The 22,773-nt window shown below is 46.3% G+C and overlaps 1 protein-coding gene across 8 annotated transcripts in view; it reads left to right on the forward strand.

Annotated features, from left to right (window-relative positions):
* RELT (RELT TNF receptor) overlaps nt 1-18,783 on the forward strand; it is an 86,729-nt gene extending 67,946 nt beyond the window's left edge. For 5 of the 8 annotated variants that reach the window (XM_083736937.1, XM_083736935.1, XM_083736938.1 and 2 more), the window contains 6 exons: nt 3,129-3,209; nt 4,518-4,599; nt 6,316-6,564; nt 7,424-7,604; nt 12,978-13,027; nt 15,664-18,783. In XM_083736937.1, the coding sequence (XP_083593063.1) occupies nt 3,129-3,209; nt 4,518-4,599; nt 6,316-6,564; nt 7,424-7,604; nt 12,978-13,025 (641 nt within the window). In that variant the 3' untranslated portion in view covers nt 13,026-13,027; nt 15,664-18,783. The remainder of the gene's footprint in view (nt 1-3,128; nt 3,210-4,517; nt 4,600-6,315; nt 6,565-7,423; nt 7,605-12,977; nt 13,028-15,663) is intronic. The other 3 variants (XM_083736934.1, XM_083736939.1, XM_083736940.1) reach the window with 1 other exon arrangement.
* Nucleotides 18,784-22,773: the final 3,990 nt, after the last annotated feature.

The raw sequence follows: 22,773 nt of genomic DNA on the forward strand, positions 1-22,773 counted from the left end.
GGTCATTGTTGACTCAGGAAGGTCCTAAGGAGTTGCTGGGTTCCTGAACTCCACCACAGCATCTCCAGAAATTGTCCCCCTCCCTCTTGTATTACCATCAACAAGCAGGCTATTAAATTCAAATCACGAAACCTTTGCTCACAATATTGGGGCAAAGCTTTTGTTAAGCCCGGTAGCGTTACTCAGGGCGAAGCATAGCTGCAATGAGGGTGTTTCTTTGTTTCACAGCAAATACACATCGGAGCTGGGCTTTTAATATTTCTGTTTATGGTAAAAAGAAACAACTAACCTCAAGGCAGTTTACCAAAAAAGACAAAACAATAAAGTTATCAAGAAGAAGAAAACGACAGTAATTTCGAAAAGTTAAAATAGCAGATTAAAACTCGCATAAACTTTCTAAACATCTGGGTAGACTTTTCTAAACAGCAATGCTTTCAGCAGCTGTCAAAAATAGTACAGCGAAGGAGCCTGAGATCAATAGGCAGGGAGTTCCAGAGTTGTAGGTGCTGACACACTAAAAGACAAAGTTCTTACAAATGTGGGGCAGGTATGTGGCACCTGTATTGGTGCCAATTGCTCTGACAGAAGCAATTGAGAGGGCATATGTTGTATGGTTGCTGGACATATGGCAACCCATGTCTGCAGTGTAGATTTTGGCGATTTTCATTTAAAATACAGCGGAACCTCGGGTTGTGAACGTGATCCGTGCAGGGGGCACATCCGCAACCCACAGTGCCGCCTCTGCGCACGCACATGACGTGATTCGGTGTTTCTGTGCATGCGCAAAGAGCAATTTAGCACTTCTGTGCATGTGCGGGCACTGGAAGTAACCCGTTCCGGTACTTCCAGGTTTTGGCGTGTCCGTAACCTGAAAACGTGTAACCCACCTCAACAAAACAATTCTGGGCTGCATCAATAGGAGTATAACATCTAGATCAAGGGAAGTAATAGTGCCACTGTATTCTGCTCTGGTCAGACCTCACCTGGAGTACTGTGTCCAGTTCTGGGCACCACAGTGCAAGAAGGACACTGACAAACTGGAACGTGTCCAGAGGAGGGCAACCAAAATGGTCAAAGGCCTGGAAACGATGCCTTATGAGGAACGGCTAAGGGAGCTGGGCATGTTTAGCCTGGAGAAGAGGAGGCTAAGGGGTGATATGATAGCCATGTTCAAATATATAAAAGGATGTCACATAGAGGAGGGAGAAAGGTTGTTTTCTGCTGCTCCAGAGAAGCGGACACGGAGCAATGGATCCAAACTACAAGAAAGAAGATTCCACCTAAACATTAGGAAGAACTTCCTGACAGTAAGAGCTGTTTGACAGTGGAATTTGCTGCCAAGGAGTGTGGTGGAGTCTCCTTCTATGGAGGTCTTTAAGCAGAGGCTTGACACCCATATGTCAGGAGTGCTCTGATGGTGTTTCCTGCTTGGCAGGGGGTTGGACTCGAGGGCCCTGGTGGTCTCTTCCAACTCTAGGATTCTATGATTCTATGAAAACAACAGGAGTGTGCCTATTTTGAATTTGACTGTGTCTCTCAGGTCTGGCTCCTGAGATTTAAATCCTGCCGCATGAGTCATTTTAATAAACCATTTTGATCATTTATTTTCACCCGGCCCTTCTATTAAAAGTACCCAAAGCGGCGTAGCATCTAATAATAAAGCCGTGTCATATAATCGAGAACAGTGTAAGTGCAATTAAGAAAGTAGTTTCTGCAGTCTGTAACCGAGAATGCATAATAATATGCAGCCACCGTTTCTTTTTTAAGAAGATATGCCTCCTACCAGAAAGGACAAGGGATATTACACTTTGAAACTGCCAGCAATAAAACCAGGGGTGTTAGGCACTCTGTGAACATAAAAATGCCTTCGGTTTCTGGTGTAGGAGACGCAAAAAGGAGTCTGGTTAACGTCAGTCTGGGGCATTCCAGAGCAAAAGCGCCACCACAGAAAAGGGGTTCATCCAGTTTTTCTCTCTCTCCGTCTTGCCTTAATTTACATCACAGGGTGGTTGTTTGGGAGGAGGTGAAACTGGTTTGGCAATATGGGGTATTCCAGAGCCCATATAGAGTCCTTAAGTGGGTTGCCTGTCTGGCAGACGCAGGTTGCAATTTGGTGCTTCTGTGCATGTGTGAATGCCAAAACCCGGAAGCAACCCGTTCCAGTACTTCTGGGTTTCGGCTGTCCATAACCGGAAAAAAACACAACCTGAAGCGTCTCTAACCCGAGGTATGACTGTATTTACATCTCCATGTCAGTCTGTTGTCCACATTTGTCATCCGTCTAAAATGCCCATAGTCTTTGTTACTTTACAAGTGAGATTAAAATCCTGCTAATGTTCTCATCTGCTTACAATGGTCTCCTAAACAGATTATATTTTTTTCCCCAATACTGTGGTACCTCGGGTTACAGACGCTTCAGGTTACAGACTCCGCTAACCGAGAAATAGTACCTCGGGTTAAGAACTTTGCTTCAGGATGAGAACAGAAATCGTGCTCCAGTGGCACGGCAGCAGCAGGAGGCCCCATTAGCTAAAGTGGTACTTCAGGTTAAGAACAGTTTCAGGTTAAGAACAGACCTCCGGAACAAATTAAATACTTAACCTGAGGTACCACTGTAATAATAATAATAATAGCAATAATAAGAATAATGAACTACTACATAAATAGCCAAACAGGTAAAACATCAATACAGTGGTACCTCGGGTTAAGTACTTTTTGTTCCGGAGGTCCGTTCTTAACCTGAAACTGTTCTTAACCTGAAGCACTGCTTTAGCTAATGGGGCCGCATGATTTCTATTCTCATCCTGAAGCAAAGTTCTTAACCTGAGGTACTATTTCTGGGTTAGCGGAGTCTGTAACCTGAAGCGTATGTAACCCGAGGTACCACTGTAAAAACAACTGAAGCCAGTGCCACTGTATTTGCCAAGTCAGCTTGTGGGCCAAGCTTCTGTGTAAAAAGATATTCTGGAAATAAAAATGTTATCGCTGCACAAAGTACGAATGAGCCTTCCTGTAGTTCCAGGGACTGACTCGCGTTACCTACTGACCCTTTATGACTCAGCTGGCTTCGGAGCAGGTCAGCAAAACCAGGGAGAGCGTTTTTCATCCTGCCGTCCTTTTCTCCTTAGGGAATAGTCCTGCCTACAGAATAGAAGATGCCAACGAAGACACCATTGGGGTCCTGGTGCGTCTGATTACAGAGAAGAAAGGTGAGCCTTGCGCAGGAAAGAGGGGGGCCGGGGACCTTTGCTTTATCCGTTTGTTATGGGTGGTCAAATTCCCTCCGCCTTGAGTCCCATTCATTGGCAGGCTCAGTGCCAGAGCCTCTGCCTGCATGCGTGGGAATGTTCAGGGTGGCAGGAGAGGATATATTGTTTATTAATATCCTTCCCAACTTGCGCCAGCAAGTTCCTTTACTCAGCAGAACTTACATTCCCCTTTACACAGCAGAAAACTTGTTGCAAGTCTTTACAGAAGATTGGAAGAAGTACCGTATTTTTCGCTCTATAGGACGCACCGGACCCTAGGAGGGGGAGAACAGGGAAAAATTTTGCAACAGCAACAGCAGGTCAGGGAACAGCCTTGCCTCTGCCCCCCGAGCTTGTGGGGCTGGCGGTGGGGGGGAGCGCTGCTTTCCTCAAAGATCCCTTGAGGCTTCGGGGACAACCTTTGTAGCCTCCGCAGGGCAGGGCAGCCATCCCAAAGCTAGAACAGTGAGACGGAGGGCTGTGAAAACCTGCATTCGCTCCATAGGACGCACACACGTTTCCCCTTCATTTTTGGAGGGGAAAAAGTGCGTCCTATAGAGCGAAAAATACGGTATATGAATTATTTGAAGAGCAACTGCAATCAACAAATTACGCTAGTAGGACTACAAGAAGTTTTGTAAGGAGAAATATACGAAGTGTTACAAAGTAGAAAAAGATAGAGATATTGGTTATGAGTTTGAAATGTAATAGGGAAGATAAGAAATGCATACTGAGAGATTAGATTGGAAAATTTTCAGACAGGATTGATGGAAGTCAAAAATTTGAATAAGATGTAAAAGTATGTTTAATTACTGTTGAAAATGATATGTTAAAAAAAACTAATAAAAATTATATTTAAAAAGAAAAGAAAAAAGAAAACTTGTTGCAAACTCGTGTGAGTTTCTTAAGACAATACGCAATTCAGTCTGGCTTGCCCAGGTTGAAATGCGTTGTAATATTTTCCTGGTAAGACCCCTTGAATCCCTCCTAATATAATAAAGACACCACAGTCTTACTCGTAAGTAACAAAAGGAAAGTTTACTCGGGATCAGGCAGAGCACAGTGAGATCCCTGAAGGCAGCCTTTAGGCTTAAAGTTACAAGCGTATGCAAACAGGTTTACCCCATAAATGAAGACACCTTAATGAGGACTAGTGGGCTTGCTAGGCTTCATGTTGCAACGATGACTCTCTTCCTCCTCCTTTTTCGCCTCCTGTTCAACGGCTCTGCTTTATTTCCCCTCCCTGTCCCTCTCATTTGCCGCCGACAGAGAACGCCGCGGTCTTGGAGGAGATGCTGAAAGATTATCACAGCAAGCAGGTCTTGCAGCCCATCTATAAGCCCGTCAACAAGTAAGAAGGATGGCTTTTTCTTTGCTCAATTGATCATTTTATTACGGCCATAGACTAGTAGTTTTAAAAATTAGCTAAAATACAAAATTGTAAAAGCAAGAATGAACTTTATTTGCGTCAGTCATCGCCCACAGCAACAAAAGAACATTGCGATATACACAGAACAAAATAAAGAGTTGATTATATAAAAGCAAGATATCTGGACCTGTTCCCTCTCCTGCTGCCCCCTGTCATCGCTCCTCGTTAGAGAAATGGGGCCATTTATGTGAACAGTTTGGACTACAAAGAAATGGCCCCCTATCTAAAAAGAGAGAATCACATAAGCCATGGCTCGCTCCTCTTTGTGGCTGAGGTATAAACAGGGAAGTTTTAGTGTTTGACTTTTTGTTGAGTTTTTAATATTCTGTTGGGAGCCACCCAGAGTGGCTGGGGAGACCCAGCCAGCTGGGCGGGGTATAAATATTATTATTATTATTATTATTATTATTATTATTATTATTATGACTCATCTTAAAGTTTGCTAAATGTAACTGCATCTCAATAATTTATTTTTTTCGACTTAATATCCTCTGTGTATTGTTTGCATGCTTGTGTGTTGGTTTGTATGTGTTTTGTGAGAGACTCCCTGGATGATATTATTATTATTATTATTATTATTATTATTATTATTACCCAGGGAGCCTCATGACAGGGGACTAGACTCAGTTCCCCTCTCTGACTGCTTCATCATCCTATATTTTTATGGTGTGAACTGCCCAGAGACCTACAAATGAAGGGCGGTATACAAATCATCATCATCATCATCATCATCATCATCATCATCCTGGTTCTCAACAACCAGATTCACCCATTACATTTTTTGCCCATGATGCAGCAGATTGAGGAATAGAGTGGCACAGACACTGAAAAAGGATGTAATATTAAGCTGAACCTTTTGTTGAACCTCTACGGGACTGCCTCTCCTGGTCTGCCCCGCAGAGGACCTTAAGGTCCATGAATAACCATAGTTTAGAGGTCCTGGGCCCTAAGGAAGTCAGACTATCCTCCACCAGGGCCAGGGCCTTCTCAGTGATGGCTCCAACCTGGTGGAATGCTCTGCCCCATGAGACTAGGACCCTTCAGGATTTAACCTCCTTCCGTCGGGCCTGTAAGACAGAGCTATTCCGCCTGGCCTTTAATTTGAATTCAGCCTGATCTTTTATTTCCCTTCTCTTCCTTCCCCCCCCTCCCCTTTTATGAAGATCACCCGCTCTGGGACCCTACAGCTAATTCTCCTCTGGCCTCCTCACTGACCCAAGTAGGACCAATTCAGCCAGTTAGCCCTGGCGACTATCTAATGCTCTATTAGATGGATTTCCCCAAATTGATTTCTGAACTTTGAATTTTATTGTTATTCATGTTTTTTTACTGTATCTTATGCTGCTTTTACAATTAAGTGTTTTAAATTTGAGCCCGGTTTTTGAACCGGGAAGGGCGGGGTATAAATAAAAAATTATTATTATTATTATTAAGAGTAAAACCTTATAATTGTAGAAATTGAAGGGAACCCCAAAGGTCATCCAGTCCAACCCCCCTGGCGTGAAGGAGTTGATGGAGTGATTCCTGGCGTAACATGATCAAGTTGGGTGGTGAACCTGTGGGGTGTCCTTTGAGGGGGTCTCTGTTCTCTCCTCTAACGGTGGTCCTTTCCCCTTCTCATCCCCTACCCCCACTTAGGCTTCATCTCCTGCCTCAGTTGTCCCACATCTGCAGGCACCAACACCACCTTCACACAGTCCAAGGCTTGGCCACCCGCCCGGGCCCCACCTGCACCCGGTGCAGCCAGAAGAAGTGGCCGGAGGTGCTGCCATCGGCAGAAGCCACGCCGGCCACCTCCATCGCTCCTGGCAGCGCCACCGCAAAGCTCGCAAAGCCCGGAGGCAAGGCTGGCAGGCCGGGAGAGATCACCATCCTTTCGGTGGGCAGGTGAGTCACGGAACAGGCCGCTTCACGCTTTGCGATTGTACCGCGCGAAGCTCAGGCACTTGGTGTCTACCATTTTGTTCAAGTCAAGTTGATAGTCCTTAAGATTGCAATGGCAGGCCTCGAAACTACAAGGCTCTGCTACATTTCCTCCCAAAGGCAGCTCTAAATTCCCTAATGCTCGGATCAGGGCCACCCTCGGGAAAACAACACGAGAACGGGCCTTTTCGGTAGTGGCTCCCTGTCTCTGGAATGACCTCCCCAGAACTCAGTATAAAAAAAATAAATCTATATATCTTTCCTTTCTCCTCCTATGATGGAACTCCTATTTGGGGACTTGCCTGGCTTTTTTCTATGTAGGACTAGTCTGGGAAGTTAGCCTCGGTGAAGACTTGACGTTTTCATCCCCCCAAAAGTTTTTTATTTGAGTTCCCATTGAAATGAGGCTGTATTTTAATATTTTAATGTTGTATTTTATTTTTAAGTTGCATTTCAATCAATTTATTTTTGTATCGGGTGTTAGCCGCCCTGAGCCTGGTTTTGGCTGGGGAGGATGGGGTATAAATAAAATTTATTATTATTTAGTATTATATATACACACCAAAGGGGCACCATTGATGCTCCCAGCCTGTGTGTATGTACACAAATGTGCATGGGCCAAACTGGGCCTTTGCCCTGGGTGAAATAAAGCCTATTTTCAACCCCCGGTTCACACAGACAAGGGGCCTCTGACTCTGCTTGCTGCGCTCCCCAGCCCTGCCTTCCCTGGAAAACTGCGGAGCGTGACAACCACCTTACCTTTCTATGTATATAGCAAGATAAGATACACCATTTATATACGGTGTTTTGTTTTGTGGCCCAGGTTCCGCGTGGCTCGTATCCCCGAGCAGAAGCCCAGCCCCTCGGAAGTGAAAACCGTTTCAGAGAGCGTGGGGGCCGAGCCCGCCGAACCCCCCTACGCCTGCCTCGTCCCGGAGGAAAAGCCACTGGTCAGCAACGGAGTGAAGCCAAAATGGCTTACGACGGCAGATGGCCGACAAGAGGTGAGTGGGAGAGGCTGGGAAATCTCGAACACTGAACACACGCTCTCTGGACCGAGGTCCTTAGAGCTGGCGAGGCTCTTTTCTGAGAGAAGCTGGTCTGATCTAAGGAAATTTCTGCCCTCCCTTTTGGCAACGAGGAGGAACACTCCCTTGAGGCAGGAACGCAGGAAGCCAAGAAATACTTTAAAATGGCTCAAACAGCAGTAAGAAAGGAACGCAGAATGACCGGGTCATTTAAAAAGGGCCATGATGGAGCAGGAGGGGAAACTAATATGAATTTAGAATCCTGGTGAAATTTCCTGTCTATTTGTGTATCACTGATTGATTGATTGATTGATTGATTGATTGATTGATGCCTTCTTTAAAGACATATCTATCTTGAAAAGAAGCCAACGGAGGTTTCTTTCCCCCTTGCAAATTATTATTATTAATACCCCGCCCATCTGGCTGGGTTTCCCCAGCCACTCTGGGCAGCTTCCAACCGAATATTAAAAATAATGCAGCATCAGACATTAAAAACAGGGCCACCTTCAGTTGTCTTTTAAAAGTAAAATAGTTGTTTATTGCCTTGACATCTGCTGGGAGGGCGCTCCTGGGGAAGGAACAGTTTGTTGTTGTTGTTTAGTCTTTTAGTCGTGTCCGACTCTTTGTGACCCCCTGGACCAGAGCACGCCAGGCACTCCTGTCTTCCACTGCCTCCCGCAGTTTGGTCAAACTCATGCTGGTAGCTTCGAGAACACTGTCCCACCATCTCGTCCTCTGTCGTCCCCTTCTCCTTGTGCCCTCCATCTTTCCCAACATCAGGGTCTTTTCCACGGAGTCTTCTCTTCTCATGAGGTGGCCAAAGTCTTGGAGCCTCAGCTTCAGGATCTGTCCTTCCAGTGAGCCCTCAGGGCTGATTTCCTTCAGAATGGAGAGGTTTGATCTTCTTGCAGTCCATGGGACTCTCAAGAGTCTCCTCCACCTCTATAATTCAGAAGCATCAATTTTTGGGCGATCAGCCTTCTTTATGGTCCAGCTCTCACTTCCATACATCACTACTGGGAAAACCAGAGCTTTAACTATATGGACCTTTGTTGGCAAGGTGATGTCTCTGCTTTTTAAGAACAGTTAAACTGTGGCTAACAGAGATGAGATTTCCTGAACCAGAAGAGGCCTATTATACTCATCTCGATTTCTAGATAAGATGGGAGCCCAGATTTACCCACAGTGTTGATCTCCAGAGGCGGGAAAACCGTGGCCCTCAAAGTGTCAAGGAACCATAGAATTGTGGAGGTGGAAGGGACCCGGGGGTCATCTAGTCTGACCCCCTTCAAAGTTCTTGGACTCCCAACTTCCATTAACCCCAGTTAGCGTGAGCAATGGCAACATCTGGAGGGCCCTGGGTTCCCCATTGGTAGCGTAGATCAGAGGCAAGGAAGCTTTGTCAAGGTGGGGGCCACATTGCCTTCTGGACAAGGTTCTGGGGGCCACATGCTGGGTCCAGAGGCAAAATGGATGGAAATGTTGCCTTTGCACAGCAGGAATCAAAGAAGCATAGACTTGTGGAGTTGGAAGGGGCCACAGGAGTCATCTAGTCTGACCCCTTGCAATGCAGGAATCTTTCACCCAAACCCAGGACTCGAACCCACAACCCTGAGATTTAGAGTCTTATGCCCAACCAACTGAGCTGTTGGGTGGGTTTGAGTTTCTGTATACACAGAAACCCCATTCTAAGCTGCCATGGCTCTTCAAACTCAACAAAAATATGTGCGTTGAGTGCGAAGTAAACCTCTTGAGGGGCGTGGCCTGAGGAGAGTCCCAAGGGCCAGGAGGAGACCCCTGCAAGGGCCACTTTTTGCCCCTGAGCCTGAGGTTCCCATCCTTTGGGCAGCTGATGCAGTAAAACCTCTGAGAAGCAGAACAAGGAGAAAGAGGGGAGGTTCTTGCTCAGGCATAGGCAAACTCGGCCCTCCAGATGTTCTGGGACTAAAACTCCCATCATCCCTAGCTTACAGGACCCCAGTGGTCAGGGGTGATGGGAGTTGTAGTCCCAAAACATCTGGAGGGCTGTGTTTCCCTATGCCTGTCCTTGCTGTGGGGAGGTCCAGCTCTCCTCCCAAGCCCAAAATCTTATGAGCTGCCAAGAACCTCCACTGCGGCAGGCAGAAGTAGGTGACCCAGCAGCCCTGTAATTCTGTTGACGTTTGCCACAGACAGCCTAGTTTGCAAAACAAGAGATGACTAAGGCCGACGCTCGGGGAGAGAGAGGGAGAGGAGCTTTGCTGCCAGCCAGGCTGAATCGCCCGTGACACCGTTTGGAGTGTTATCACACAAATTAAATGCCGTGCAATTTCCGGAGCAGCAAAGAGGAGCCTGGAGAGAGGCGCTTAGCTTCAGGCTGGGGGTGCAAGTCCGAGGAAGCCGCGTGGAGAGCGGCTCAGAAGGAGACGGAGATATTCTTACATTCTCGCTCTCTGGAACGGTGTCGGCTGCTTTCTGCAAGGTTCCCAAATCTCTTCATGATGAGCTTTTTGTCCTTGGAGGGTCCACAGCTGAACCCCTTCCCCCTGAATTCCAAGCGCCAGTCTGCCCTGCCCACCTGGGTGGAGGTGATGGGTACACAGAGCATCGCCCTATATAGCCCTTTTCGACCTCAGAATAAATAGCTCCCTTCTGGTGACAGCCGTAGCTAGAATTATTTTTTTCCTTTCTAAGCAGATGCTGGCTCAGTCCCCCTGGCCACGTGCAGAGTGTCTTTCGTACAGACTCTTAAGCCATAGAAGGCTGGGGTTTTTTAATTATAATTTTTTATTAATTTTGACATATTATCATTCCTACAACAAAACTTCACTTCTTACACAATCTTTTTGGACTTTCCTCAGCCCTTCTGATGGTCCTCCGTTCTTATCACTTATTCTGCATTTCTTAAATTCTTATTGCCTTTAACTATCTTAACCAACATTCCCCCTCGTTACCTTTTTGTGTGTGTGTGTGCAATATTTCAAATAGTCCACCTTACAAAAGTTCTCGCGAACCTACAAGCGTAATCTGATCATCACAATTACTTTCCAAATAGTCTGTAAATTTATCCCAGTCTTCTGTGAATCTCTGGTCCCGCAGATTTCAAATTCTTCCTGTTAATTTATCTAATTCTGCATAGTCCATCAGTTTCATCCTCCAATCTTCTTTTGTCGGTAGTTCTTCTTGCTTCCAATTTTGTGCCAATAATATTCTTGCTGCCGTCATTGCATATAGAAATAATTTACAATCCTTTCTTTTTTTATATCATCTTCTAGAAGGCCAATTGCCCCAGATTGGCTTGGACACCCTTTTAAAGAAAAGTAACCATTAACTCACAAACAAAGGGTTGAGAACTGCAGGCACAGGGCCCAAATGCGGCCCTCCGAGTCTCCCTGCCTGGCCCTCAGGACTGTCCTCATGCCACACTGCCTGACCAGGCCATGCCCCCTCTCCCCAGGCCACGCCCCTCACTGACCCAGATTCACGCCTTCCTTGAGAGTGCAGGTCTGGCTGAAAATGCGTCCTTGAGCTCTGCCTGGTCCTGAATGGGATAACTGTGCCCCTGAAGGACCAGGTGCGCAGCCTGGGAGTCATTTTGGACTAACAGCTGTCCATGGAGGCACAGGTCAATTCTGTATCCAGGGCAGCTGTCTACCAGCTCCACCTGGTACGCAGGATGAGACCCTCCCTGCCCACGGACTGTCTCGCCAGAGTGGTGTATGTTCTGGTTATCTCCTGCTTGGACTACTGCAATGCGCTCTATGTGAGGCTACCTTTGAGGGTGACCCAGAAACAGCAATTAATCCAGAATGCGGCAGCTAGACTGGGGACTGGGGGCGGCCTCCAAGACCATATTACATTGGCTCCCAGTACGTTTCAGTGCACAATTCAAAGTGTTGGTGCTGACCTTTAAAGCCTTAAACGGCCTCAGTCCTGTATACCTGAAGGAGCATCTCCACCTCCATCGTTCTGCCTGGACACTGAGGTCCAGCTCTGAGGGCCTTCTGGCGATTCCCTCCCTGCAAGAAGTGAGGTTACAGGGAACCAGGTAGAGGGCCTTCTCAGTGGTGGTGCCCACCCTGTGGAACGCCCTCCCAGCAGATGTCAAGGCAATAAACAACTATTTTACTTTTAAAAGACAACAGGCGGCCCTTTTTAGGGAAGTTTTTAATGTCTGATGCTGTATTGTTTTTAATTTTCAGTTGGAAGCTGCCCAGAGTGGCTGGGGAATCCCAGCCAGATGGGTGGGGTATAAATAATAAATTGTTGTTGTTGTTGTTGTTATCCCACTCTGTTCTGCCTTGGTCAGACCACACCTGGAATACTGTGTCCGATTTTGGGCACCACAATTTAGGAATCGTAGAATTGCAGAGTTGGAAGGGATCCTGAGGATCATCTATTCCAACCCCCTGCAATGCAGGAATATGCAGCTGTCCCTTACGGGATTCGAACCTGCAACCTTGGCATTATAAGCACCACATTCTAACCAACTGAGATATCCAGATCACAGATAATACCAGGCTAGAGGAGCCAGAGGTCTGGCTCATGTGCAAGGCATCTTCATGTGGGACATGCCTTACGCTACAGCAGGGCCGTATTTAGGTTTAATGAGGCCCTCAGCTACTGAAGGTGATGGGGCCCTTCATATCTCCAGCTGTCCTTTGTCCACAACAAATTGTCGCTGTTTTTTGTGTTGGATATATGCCATATGGTAATTTATGGACCTAATAGGAATCTCAAGCCATTTGCACATAACCACATATGTATTTTATCAAAGTAATTGCTGGACCGAAATACAATTAAGAAGAAGCATATTCATAGTGAAATAATTATTAAGCTCTAACGTAAAATGATTTTTTTATTCCTAACAAACTTAATGATGCAAACACATTGGCATTTGGCAATAACAAAAGTTCTTTTAAACACTCATAATCTAGTCTCTAGAAATGTGCTATAACATGAAATAATAATAGGTGTAAATATAGGATGCAAACTACTAATAATGATAAATAGCAGAATGTAGGCACCCTGTATATAGAAAGGAGCAAACCAGTGATATTTTAGGGAGCAGGCTAGCAGGCGGGGCCCATGACTTACATCATAGGAGCAGACACAACACAAAACACTCTTGCTGTACGTAGGCTTTATTTTATTTGTTTGTTATCTTATATTTTGGAAATGTACATCCAGGTTTTTTTTCCTTTAAATTTTTTGGAGGGCCCCAAGAGAGTGGAGCCCTAAGCTGTAGCTTGTTTAGCTTCTACGTAAATCCTGCACTGTGCTGCAGCCACAGATCCTCACCTGTTTGGGGGGGACGGGGTGGAGAGCACGCAGACACCAGCTCTGACTGCAGCCTCGTTCGTTTTCCAGGACAGCCCGATCATTGTTAGGCTCGGCGAGAGCAACCTGGTTATCTGAAGGTAATCCACCAGCTTCTAGCTCCCTGCCAACAGCTTCTCAGGGGTGATGGGTCAGCTGCCAAGTCCCACGTAGCTTTTGCTTCTGGTCATCTTCTTCAGTTCTGGTGCTTTGGAGAGCAGGGCTGTGCTGGGCTTTGTTTTCTCTTTTGTGGGTTACCTTTGTGGGTTCTAGGCAAATAGAAAGCGGTTGAGAAACAGCTCTCTGGTGGGGCTGTTGCTGTTCCAACTTTCAGGTGGAGTTTCCTTGCAGGGGGGTAGATGCTGGCTGGAGATTCGGAGAAGCGTCTTGATGGGAAGAAGCAAAGTTCAAGAATGGAATTGCCTCGAGGGGTGGCGAGCTCTCAGAGGTCTTCAAGAGCCTACACAGTTGTCTTCTTTTTCTTCTTCTTCTGGAAACAGTTTTGTAAAAATCAAACAGAATGCAAAATTTAACAGCGTTTCCATTTTTGCAAGATGGTATTGGATATGGACAGGGACACGGGTGGCGCTGTGGGTTAAACCACAGAGCCTAGGACCTGCCGATCAGAAGGTCAGCGGTTCGAATCCCCGCAACGGGGTGAGCTCCCGTTGCTTGGTCCCTGCTCCTGCCAACCTAACAGTTCAAAAGCATGTCAAAGTGCAAGTAGATAAATAGGTACCGCTCCGGCGGGAAGGTAAACGGTGTTTCCGTGCGCTGCTCTGGTTCGCCAAAAGCAGCTTAGGCATGCTGGCCACATGACCCAGAAGCTGTACGCCTGCTCCCTCGGCCAATAAAGTGAGATGAGCGCCGCAACCTCAGAGTCGGTCACGACTGGATCTAATGGTCAGGGGTCCCTTTACCTTTTATTGGACACAGACAGTAAAATCTCAGGGTGGAAGGCAAGTAGATTGGGCTGTCTTGGTTTAAGTCTCCTATTAAAGGGGTTAAAGGAAGGGGTGGAATTAGCAGGAAAATGTCCTTTTTCATGTCAGCTGCCAAAGACTGGCGGGTGCTGCGAAATCCTCTTATGGCAAATGCTTGTTGAATATTCAGGCATTCAAGTTCATCTGGGTGACCTGCAAGGCAAATCTGTTCAGCTCTTTCCTATTCTCCGCCTTTCCTCTCTGTGGATTTCTAGCATTGGCTTCCTTTTTTAAAATGTTAATTTATGTGCCAAAAAAGTTGCAAGCAGAACTTAAAGGAAAGAAACGATGAGTCAGGCATTTAAACCATAAAGCGCCACAGCCTGGAGGGACAAAAGTACCATGTTATAGCGCAGATCAAAAGGGCTATACAAATAATAAATAATAAAGTATTAATTAACTCATACAAGGATTCTCTTTACAAATAATAACAATTTATAAAAATAATAGTATTCTCCACTTGTGAGTTCTATTATTATTGAGAACAAAGGTTCTATGAGCCAGACATCTGTTTATATTGGTGGCATTGAAAAACCATATGCCAGAGTAGTTGTATGATAAACAAAATCATGCCTCGTTAGGGCATGTTGAATTTTTAAACTTTGAAATTCCAAAAATGAAGGCTGCTAAAAAGTTGTAACGTGATTCAAAAGGTATTTTGCTTAAATTAATATAATTTAGGTTTGCTGTGTAGGTAAAGTTGCATGGCAGTCACTGAAAACAATTGCCAAGTGCTTGCAGGTTGATTATATACTAATATCATTTTTAGTTATTATTCTTTAGCATTGCCTAATATTTTCAGAAGGCAAAATAAAAGTTCTTTGGTTTTCCGAAAGCAGTGTGCTTCTTCACCAGACGTAGACTTGCCAAGCTACATGCTGTCCAGGCACAAAAATAATAGCAGATTTGAATCCCTCACACTCAGAAACGTATTTGAAGACCCAGAAACATATTTGAAGAAATTTGCAAAAATTAAGTTTCACCCCCTAAAATGACACACAGTGATGCCATATATAAGGGGCAGGGAACGGCCATTCGAGCTCTGCCCTTTGGGTCAGTGTATCCCAAACTTGGGTCTCCAGATGTTTTTGGACTACAACTCCCATCATCCCTAGCTAGCAGGGCCAGAGGTCAGGGATGATGGGAATTGTAGTTCAAAAACAGCTGGAGACCCAAATTTGGGAAACTCTGCTTTAGAGATTTCTAGCGTATACAGTCATACCTCGGGTTGAAGTAGCTTCAAGTTAAGTAGTTTCAGATTGCGCTCCGTGGCAACCCAGAAGTAAGGGAGCACGTTACTTCTGGGTTTCGTCGCTTGTGCATGCTCAGATGCTCAAAATGACGTCACACGCATGTGTGGAAGCGGCGAAACAGACCCGCAGACGGGTAGTTGCGTCTTATGTTTACTTCAGGATGCGAATGGGGCTCTGGAATGGATCCCGTTCATATCCAGAGGTACTACAGTACTGTCGTACCTTGGCCCCTGAATGTCTTGGGAGTCGAACGTTCCGGCTCTTGAATGATCGAAAACCGGAAGTGTGTGTTCTGGTTTTCTATCGTTCTTTTGAAAGCCGAAAGTTTGACGGGGCTTCCTATTGGCTGCAGGAGCTTCCTGCAGCCAATCAGAAGCCGCGCTTTGGTTTCGGAATGTTTCAGAAGTCAAACAGATTCTGTGCAAGGTACCATTTCAAGGAGGGCCAAATTCTGCCATTTGCTTCCCGCCGACCTCACCGTCCTCTCTCCCACCTTTGCAGGTGATCATCTGACTCCAAGCCGCCGCGACGCAGATGGGACATTGGATCAAGGGGAGGCCTCCGGCCAAACAGCCATCACCCGAGGCTTGCGAGCGCTGGGCGCTGAAGAAGGTGAAGGACTGCCCTCGTTTCCCCCCCACCTTGCTCTTGGGAAACCGCCAGCATCCTGGAGCAGAGCCATGGGGCAGGCCCTCCATGGGTGTAACGCCGTCCGTGCCACCTGGAGAGTCGAACTCTGGAAGACACCTTTGGCATTGCAAAGACTATCCCCTGCCCTTTCCCCCCCTTGCGCAAGGACCTAAGGGAAGCATCGCGGTGGGGGCTGGAGGGGAGGGGCTCCTTTTGGCCGCCAAACCTGGAATACCACTACATGTGCGCTTTTGTTTACATGGCATGGAATCAGCTCTCTAGCGCCAGCCAGGCTGGGTAGGCTTCTGAACCGTGAAAAATAGTTTTTTGGGGTTGTTTTTTTTCCCCAGGGGTGAAAATCCTCCATAGATCTAACACAGGGCCAAATTCTGCTGCAGAGGAAATAGATGCTTTAGGAGTTTTTCGCTTTCCCGAGCTGCTGTGCAGGATCCGGTCGTGAGGGCATAGGGTTTTCTCAGCACCAAACCAGCAATATTTGCTTTAGTTTCTTTGAGTTGTATTGTGCCTTTCCTCCCAGGAGGTTAAGGCGGCAAATGTGGTTCGTCTCCACCTGTTTTAGACTCACAACCACGCAGAGAGGGAGGTCTGGCCCAAAGTCACCCAGTGGACTGAGTCGGGATTAGAACCCTGGTCTCCCATGTCCTAGACTTGGCGCTACAGCACACCTTTCTGCCACTGGTGAAGGGGGGGGGCGTTCATCCCTACGATTCCCCACCTGCCCCCTAAGTAGCTATTATGGTAGCTTAGGGCAGTTATGAAATGGGTTTCCTCCAATGTCATGCGCACCCATGTGCAAGCATCAGTGTTGTGGCCCGGCTCCTGGCTCCCTCATGTCACCCTCATTTTAATGGGGGGGCTTTATTTAGAGAGCAATCTATTGCTCTCCTGGTACTGACCAAAAGAGAGCGCTTGTTTTTGTGTGTGTCTGGAAACACCCTTGGGGCCTGATCCGCTGGGAAGCCCCTCCGTGCATTAACCCTGCCACCCAGCACCTGTCTGCTCAGCAGTAAGCTCAGCTGAATTCAATGGGACTTACACCCAAGTAAGCGCGTACATAGGGTTGCAGGCTCGAGCGCTTGTCTGGTTCCCAGTGGGAATGGAGAACCTTTCTTGTGGATCGTGCCCATTGAATTGTAGAATGGTGGAGTTCAAAGAGAACCAAAGCGCCCCTTCGTCCTCCATGAGCAAACGCTGTTCCCGTGTTTGGGAACACGAGGAGGTGGGAAAACAGACTCCTGTCTTTCCTCCCGGGAGACAGGTGTGCAGGTAAGGTCTTGCTTTCGCCCCACCTGGTCCTTTCATCTCGTATCACCTGTTAACACACCTGGGTTCGCCACCTTGGTCCTGGGAAGTCCCAAGACTGTGCAGACATTTCGGGAATAGTTTCGTCTAGTTCAGCCTCCTGTCTCCAGGCGCAGAATCACTGCAATGGTAGAATTGGAAAGGATCCATAGGGGTCATTTAGTCTGACCCCCTGCAACCCGGACGCCTCTAGAAAGCTCACAAGCAGGAGACAGCCCCCTTCTCCTCCTCTTAGTCTCCCAGCTTCTGGAGGTAGAAACCAGCAACCGATGAATCTCTCTCTGTTCCGAAAACCCCTCTCTGTCCGGGAGAGACGACTTCGGCCATGCCTGGATTCCAGCTTCCAGTGTCCCTGGATCATTTTGGCGGGGGCAGTTGGGAGCTGGGGGCTCTCCAACAACTTCTGGAGAGCCCTGGGTTCCCCACCACTGCATTACCAGAGAGTGTGCACGCATATGCGCACGGGTTTAGCGATGCTCATTATTTAAAGGTTCTGCATGGGGGAAACCAGGATGAAAATGCAGCTCATTCCAATTTGCATGATTCCCTCTTCCTCGGATTAATTTATACCGCTTGGGCCAGGTGCGAGGGAAAGGGGGCTTGAGAGAGTGCTGAAAGTTGTTTAAGAATCCCCTCTGGCTTCTTAGCAGGCATTCCCACACTTTGACAGCGATGAGGACTAGACACCTGTTCTTGAAAAAGGAAGAAAAGGGTTCAGTCATTCTGAATGGAAGAGCAAAGCAACATCTCCAGAAATTGAATTCCACGTTCTTTCTTTTTCTCTTGATTTAGAAGATCCCACTTTTGGATTAAAATAAAGAGCAGAACGAGCATTAAATATGAGCTTCCGATTTAAAACAGACACTATAAACAAGAGCCAGTGAGATCAACAACAAAAATGTAGTCTACACACTCAAACTTACCCTTGGGCAATGTGTACAAGCTAAAGGTACCCTAATGAGCTTGGCCATGTTGCTAGACCTCAGCGTGTGGGGCAGGTAGCACCTTAGAAACATGCTGTCTTTGGGTTCCTAAAACGGCAGGCTAGGAAACAGGGTGCGCCTCGATTTTCTACTGCTAATCTGGGGGTGGACTAGATGACTCAGGGTCCCTTCCAACGCTACCATTCTAAGTCCCACAAAGGAACTGAAAGGGGTTCAGGGGTGGGTGCAGTTTGAACTTCCAGGTCGTAGTGGGCACCCGGCAGCCAGACTGAACCCTGGCACCTTTTAGAAATCAAATGTTTCAGGCCCTTGGTTGTGGAAACAACATTTGCTAAACCTTGAGGCTGGCAGATTCCAGCTGTTTTCCGTCCAGCTGTTTACAAACAGTCTACTTCTCTCAACCCAGCTCATCAGCCAACACAGCTTTTTTTCTGTTATCTGTCATTATTATTATTAATTTTTTTCTACATCAAAATGTTATTTATGTGGGCAAAGCAGGGGGAGGAGGGGGAATTTCTGACCTCCTCAAAGCAGCCAGCCCTCTCCCCCCCCCCCCAGCTCAGTCTCTGCCCCTTGTCTTATTTATTTTATTGATGGTTCGTGGTGTTTTGTTGGGGAGAGAAGGTTGGGGGGGTCTTTTATGTTAAGGGTGTTATTGGTGGCTTTCAAGCCTGTGGGTTTCGTTTCTGTACATTGATAAATAAAAGCAATCTTGAAAGCGAAATTGCTGTGGGTTGTTTTCCCCTTCCCACCCATCTTGTTTCTGCAGCTTATGGGCAACCTGCCCCTCACTGATTTGGGGGAAGCTGCCAGGGAGAGAAAAAAAAGGTTGCCAGACCAGGAACAACAGGCATATATCCTAAAATCCAAGGCCAAACACCTCTGAGACTATCACCTGGCCCTTAGTACAGGGCTTAGGAGTCTCCAGGCTTTGGGCCAAATTTGCCCTGGATTTCTTTGGGTCACACACAGCTGCCCTGCGAGTTGCTTTGGAAGGCGACAATCAGGCATCCGCACAACATGACCAGTTCAACAAGGTTGATGTTGAAGAATCATTGCTTTGACACTGGGGATCTTTGCTTCCAGTACACTGGCAATTAGTTCGCCTCTCTTCCCAGGTGATGTGTACAATTTTTGGGAGACACCATTGATGGAATTTTTCGAGGAGCTGGAGATGGCATTTCTAAGTGGCCCATGTTTCACAAGCATACAATAAGGTTGGTAGAAATGGAGAGAGAGAGAGAGAGAGAGAGAGAGAGAACAACCCATTAGCTTCCATTAAAAGCTCCATTAAAAGTTTTAATTTAAACACTGAAGTCAGTACGTACAAATGACTGGATAGGCTTCTGCATTAAATTGATGCCTCTATGAAAATATGCTCCAAGATAGGAAGTGGGGTGAGATTTTCACACCATTGCCTAATGATGGTGAGTGTTTACCCTTCTAGGTTTGAAACAGGCATCTCCTCGTGGCCATAAAGGCTTATAAAATCAAGCCCCGTCATACTACAGCAATACGATTTAAGGGTACATGGCTGTCTGCAGACATCAAGGAATTTTCCAACACAAAATTGATGCAGATAGCAACTCCAAGCCAAGGAGAGTATGTTGTGAACAGCCCTGAGATCTACAGGTGAAAGTGCTTTTTCCCCCCTGGGGGGACACATACCCCTAAATATTCCACGAAACTTTGTACTTTTATCCATTTACTGTATTTATTTTCCCCAATTTGAACAATAAAATGGTGCTTTTCTTGAGTCAAAATGAGAGTACCCCTAAACATTTTTTAAGGGGAAAAAAGCACTGGTGGTATACAAATTTAATAAGATTATATCACTGAAAATTAGGGCTGCCATATGTCCGGGTTTTCAATGGCGGAATTGCTCAACATCTTTCAGGTTTTCCTAAGAAAAGCTGAGCAAAACAAATGAAAAGAAAAGCTCAACAACTTTCGGGGTGTCCTGGTTTTTATTTTTTGAAATATGGCAACACTGCACATCCATCATTGCACCTCCAGCATCATCTCAGCATCAGAAAATGCTTTCCTGCAAAGACCCAATAGACCCAAAACATCCATTTCTGCTGGGACAAAAGGAGTTTCCCGTGCGCAGCGCATAGCAAGTCTTGGCAATCAGTTTGTCGTCTGCGTGGGGGGAAATTCTATGACGCTATGAAATGGGTACCTTGTTGTCATGGTGACTGACAAGGTGCGTGGCCTGGGGAGGACAGGGGAAGGTAAGGATCCAGCCCACTGCTCTCAAGCGGACCTGTTTCCAGAGCTAGAAATCATTTCTACACAGCCTCTCACCCCCTGCTCTCTATTCCCTGGCCAAGCAAGTGAGAGACATTAGCAGAGATCAATATATCATCCCAGCCAGGCAAAAACACCCAAGAAAGGTGCAAAAATAGCAGAGGTATAAGTTATTTATTGTTGTTGTTGTTGTAAGAATTTTAAGGTCTCAAACATAGAATAAATCTTCATAAATGCACACATTTTTAAATATATGAACCATGTGTCTGAAATAGTTTGGGAGAGCAAGCCTGAAGCCATTTTGACTCTCCCAATGACCCTAAATATTCCTCTGCAGTAAGGGAGGAAAATGGGGAAAGCCTTCCCTTTGTCTTTTTGCTTGCAAATCCTGTCTTAAGGGCGCATTTGTGTATGTATAGGGTGAGCCTGTGACCTGGATTCAGGAACTAAAGACTGCATTACCTGATTGCATTACCAGGCTGCCCAAGTAATGCAATCAGGGACCATTATCAGGTATCCTGGCAGGCGGGATTTCTGTTGTAGACCACCTCCTTCTGTGATGTATGTATGATTTTTTGGGGGTGGTCTTGGGCTACAGGGTAGGCAATTTCAAGAGTCTATAAGGGCTTGCGCACCACTGTTCAGGGTTCCCTTCCTCCGCGTGGTGAGTGGGGACCCTGTTGCAACCGTTTATTTTCCTTCAATAACGATCAGGTTTATTAGCTGCTTTGCTTCTCAGTATACACTGTTATTTTTCTCCTACCAATAGGGAACCCTCAAGGACTCTATGTGGGCTCTGGAATACCCCATAAGGGAAAGGGAGCAGTTTTTTCTTTTAACATTATTATTAAGGAATGTCCCTATTTTCATTGGAGAAATGTTGGAGGGTATGAGAGGGCGGTTTCTCCCCAGCAGAGAGAGCATGCGACAGCTAGACTGATGACTGGGAGCAGCCGTCGAGACCACATAACACCGGTCCTGAAAGACCTGCATTGGCTCCCAGTACGTTTCCGAGCACAATTCAAAGTGTTGGTGCTGACCTTGAAAGCCCTAAATGGCCTTGGCCCAGTAGACCTGAAGGAGCGTCTCCACCCCCATTGTTCAGCCCAGACACTGAGGTCCAGCGCCGAGGGCCTTCTGGCGGTTCCCTCCCTGAGAGAAATTACAGGGAACCAGGCAGAGGGCCTTCTCGGTAGTGGCACCCACCCTGTGGAACGCCCTCCCACCAGATGTCAAAGAGAAAAACAACTATCTGATGTTTAGAAGACATCTGAACACAGCCCCGTTTAGGGAAGCTTTTAATGTTTGATGTTTTAATGTATTTTTATAATCTTTTATTTGGAAGCCTCCCAGAGTAACTGGGGAAACCCAGCCAGATGGGCAGGGTATAAATAAACTATTATTATTATTATTATTATTATTATTATTATTATTATTATTATTAAATTAATATAAGTTTGTAGGGAGGTAAAAAGAAACTATATAAGAAATATGCAACTGTGTGGTATAAGATAATTGATAAAGTACAGTGAGATTAATTGGAAGTCATTTTTAATTTCTTTATAAGTTTTATAATTGCTTTCAGTATAAATGATGTTAGCTATATTAATTTTCTTTTTTCTTATATTGTGGTTGTTTGTTTGACTTTTCTATTAATTATTTGTTTGTTTAATTATATGTTTGTTTGTTTGTTTTCCCATAAATGTATTTATTTTAAATCAATAAATATATATATGAGAGAGAGAGAGAGAGAGAGAGAGAGAGAGAGAGAGACCAGGACCTTTGGCTCCCAGCCCCACGTTATGTCTACAGTTTCTGCAGCCCACATTGCAGGATTCGCCCCTCCCTAGGGGAGCCCAGCCTGCAGCAAGAGTCAGGAGCAAACAAAACAAAACAAAACAAAACAAAACACAGCAGCAACTTTCTGGGCATCCTCTCCCCTTTCTAAAAAAAGAACAATCTCCTCAGCTGACTCTGCTGCTTTCTCAGCAGAGCTGGAGGTTTTGAAGGGGACCTTGCCCTGGCGCAGGTTGTCTCTATATTTAGCTGCACCGCATGAACGTCAAGCGACCGGCCGCAGCTGCGTGGCGCTCTGGGCCTGGCCTGAGCCTGGCTTTTCCGCTTCTGCCTGCCTGCAGCCTCACAATGGGAATCGCTGGTCGGCGGCTGCTGCGTCACCTGCCCTCCAAGTGACCTCAGGCCAGGCAGGACCGGCACATTCGCAGGGAAAATGCTTGTTTATAAACCCCCTCTGCAGCACTACAAATCCAACTCAATGGTGTAACATTGGAACGAATGCCAGTGTACTGGAAGAAGCAAAGATCACCAGTGTTGAAGCAATGATTCTTCAACATCAACTTTGTTGGACTGGTCATGTTGTGCGGATGCCTGATTGTCGCCTTCCAAAGCAACTGCTCTATTCCGAACTTACAAATGGAAAGCGTAATACTGGTGGTCAACAAAA

The sequence above is a fragment of the Podarcis gaigeae genome (assembly GCF_964106915.1).
Source record: "Podarcis gaigeae genome assembly, chromosome: 4".
Lineage (NCBI taxonomy): Eukaryota > Metazoa > Chordata > Lepidosauria > Squamata > Lacertidae > Podarcis > Podarcis gaigeae.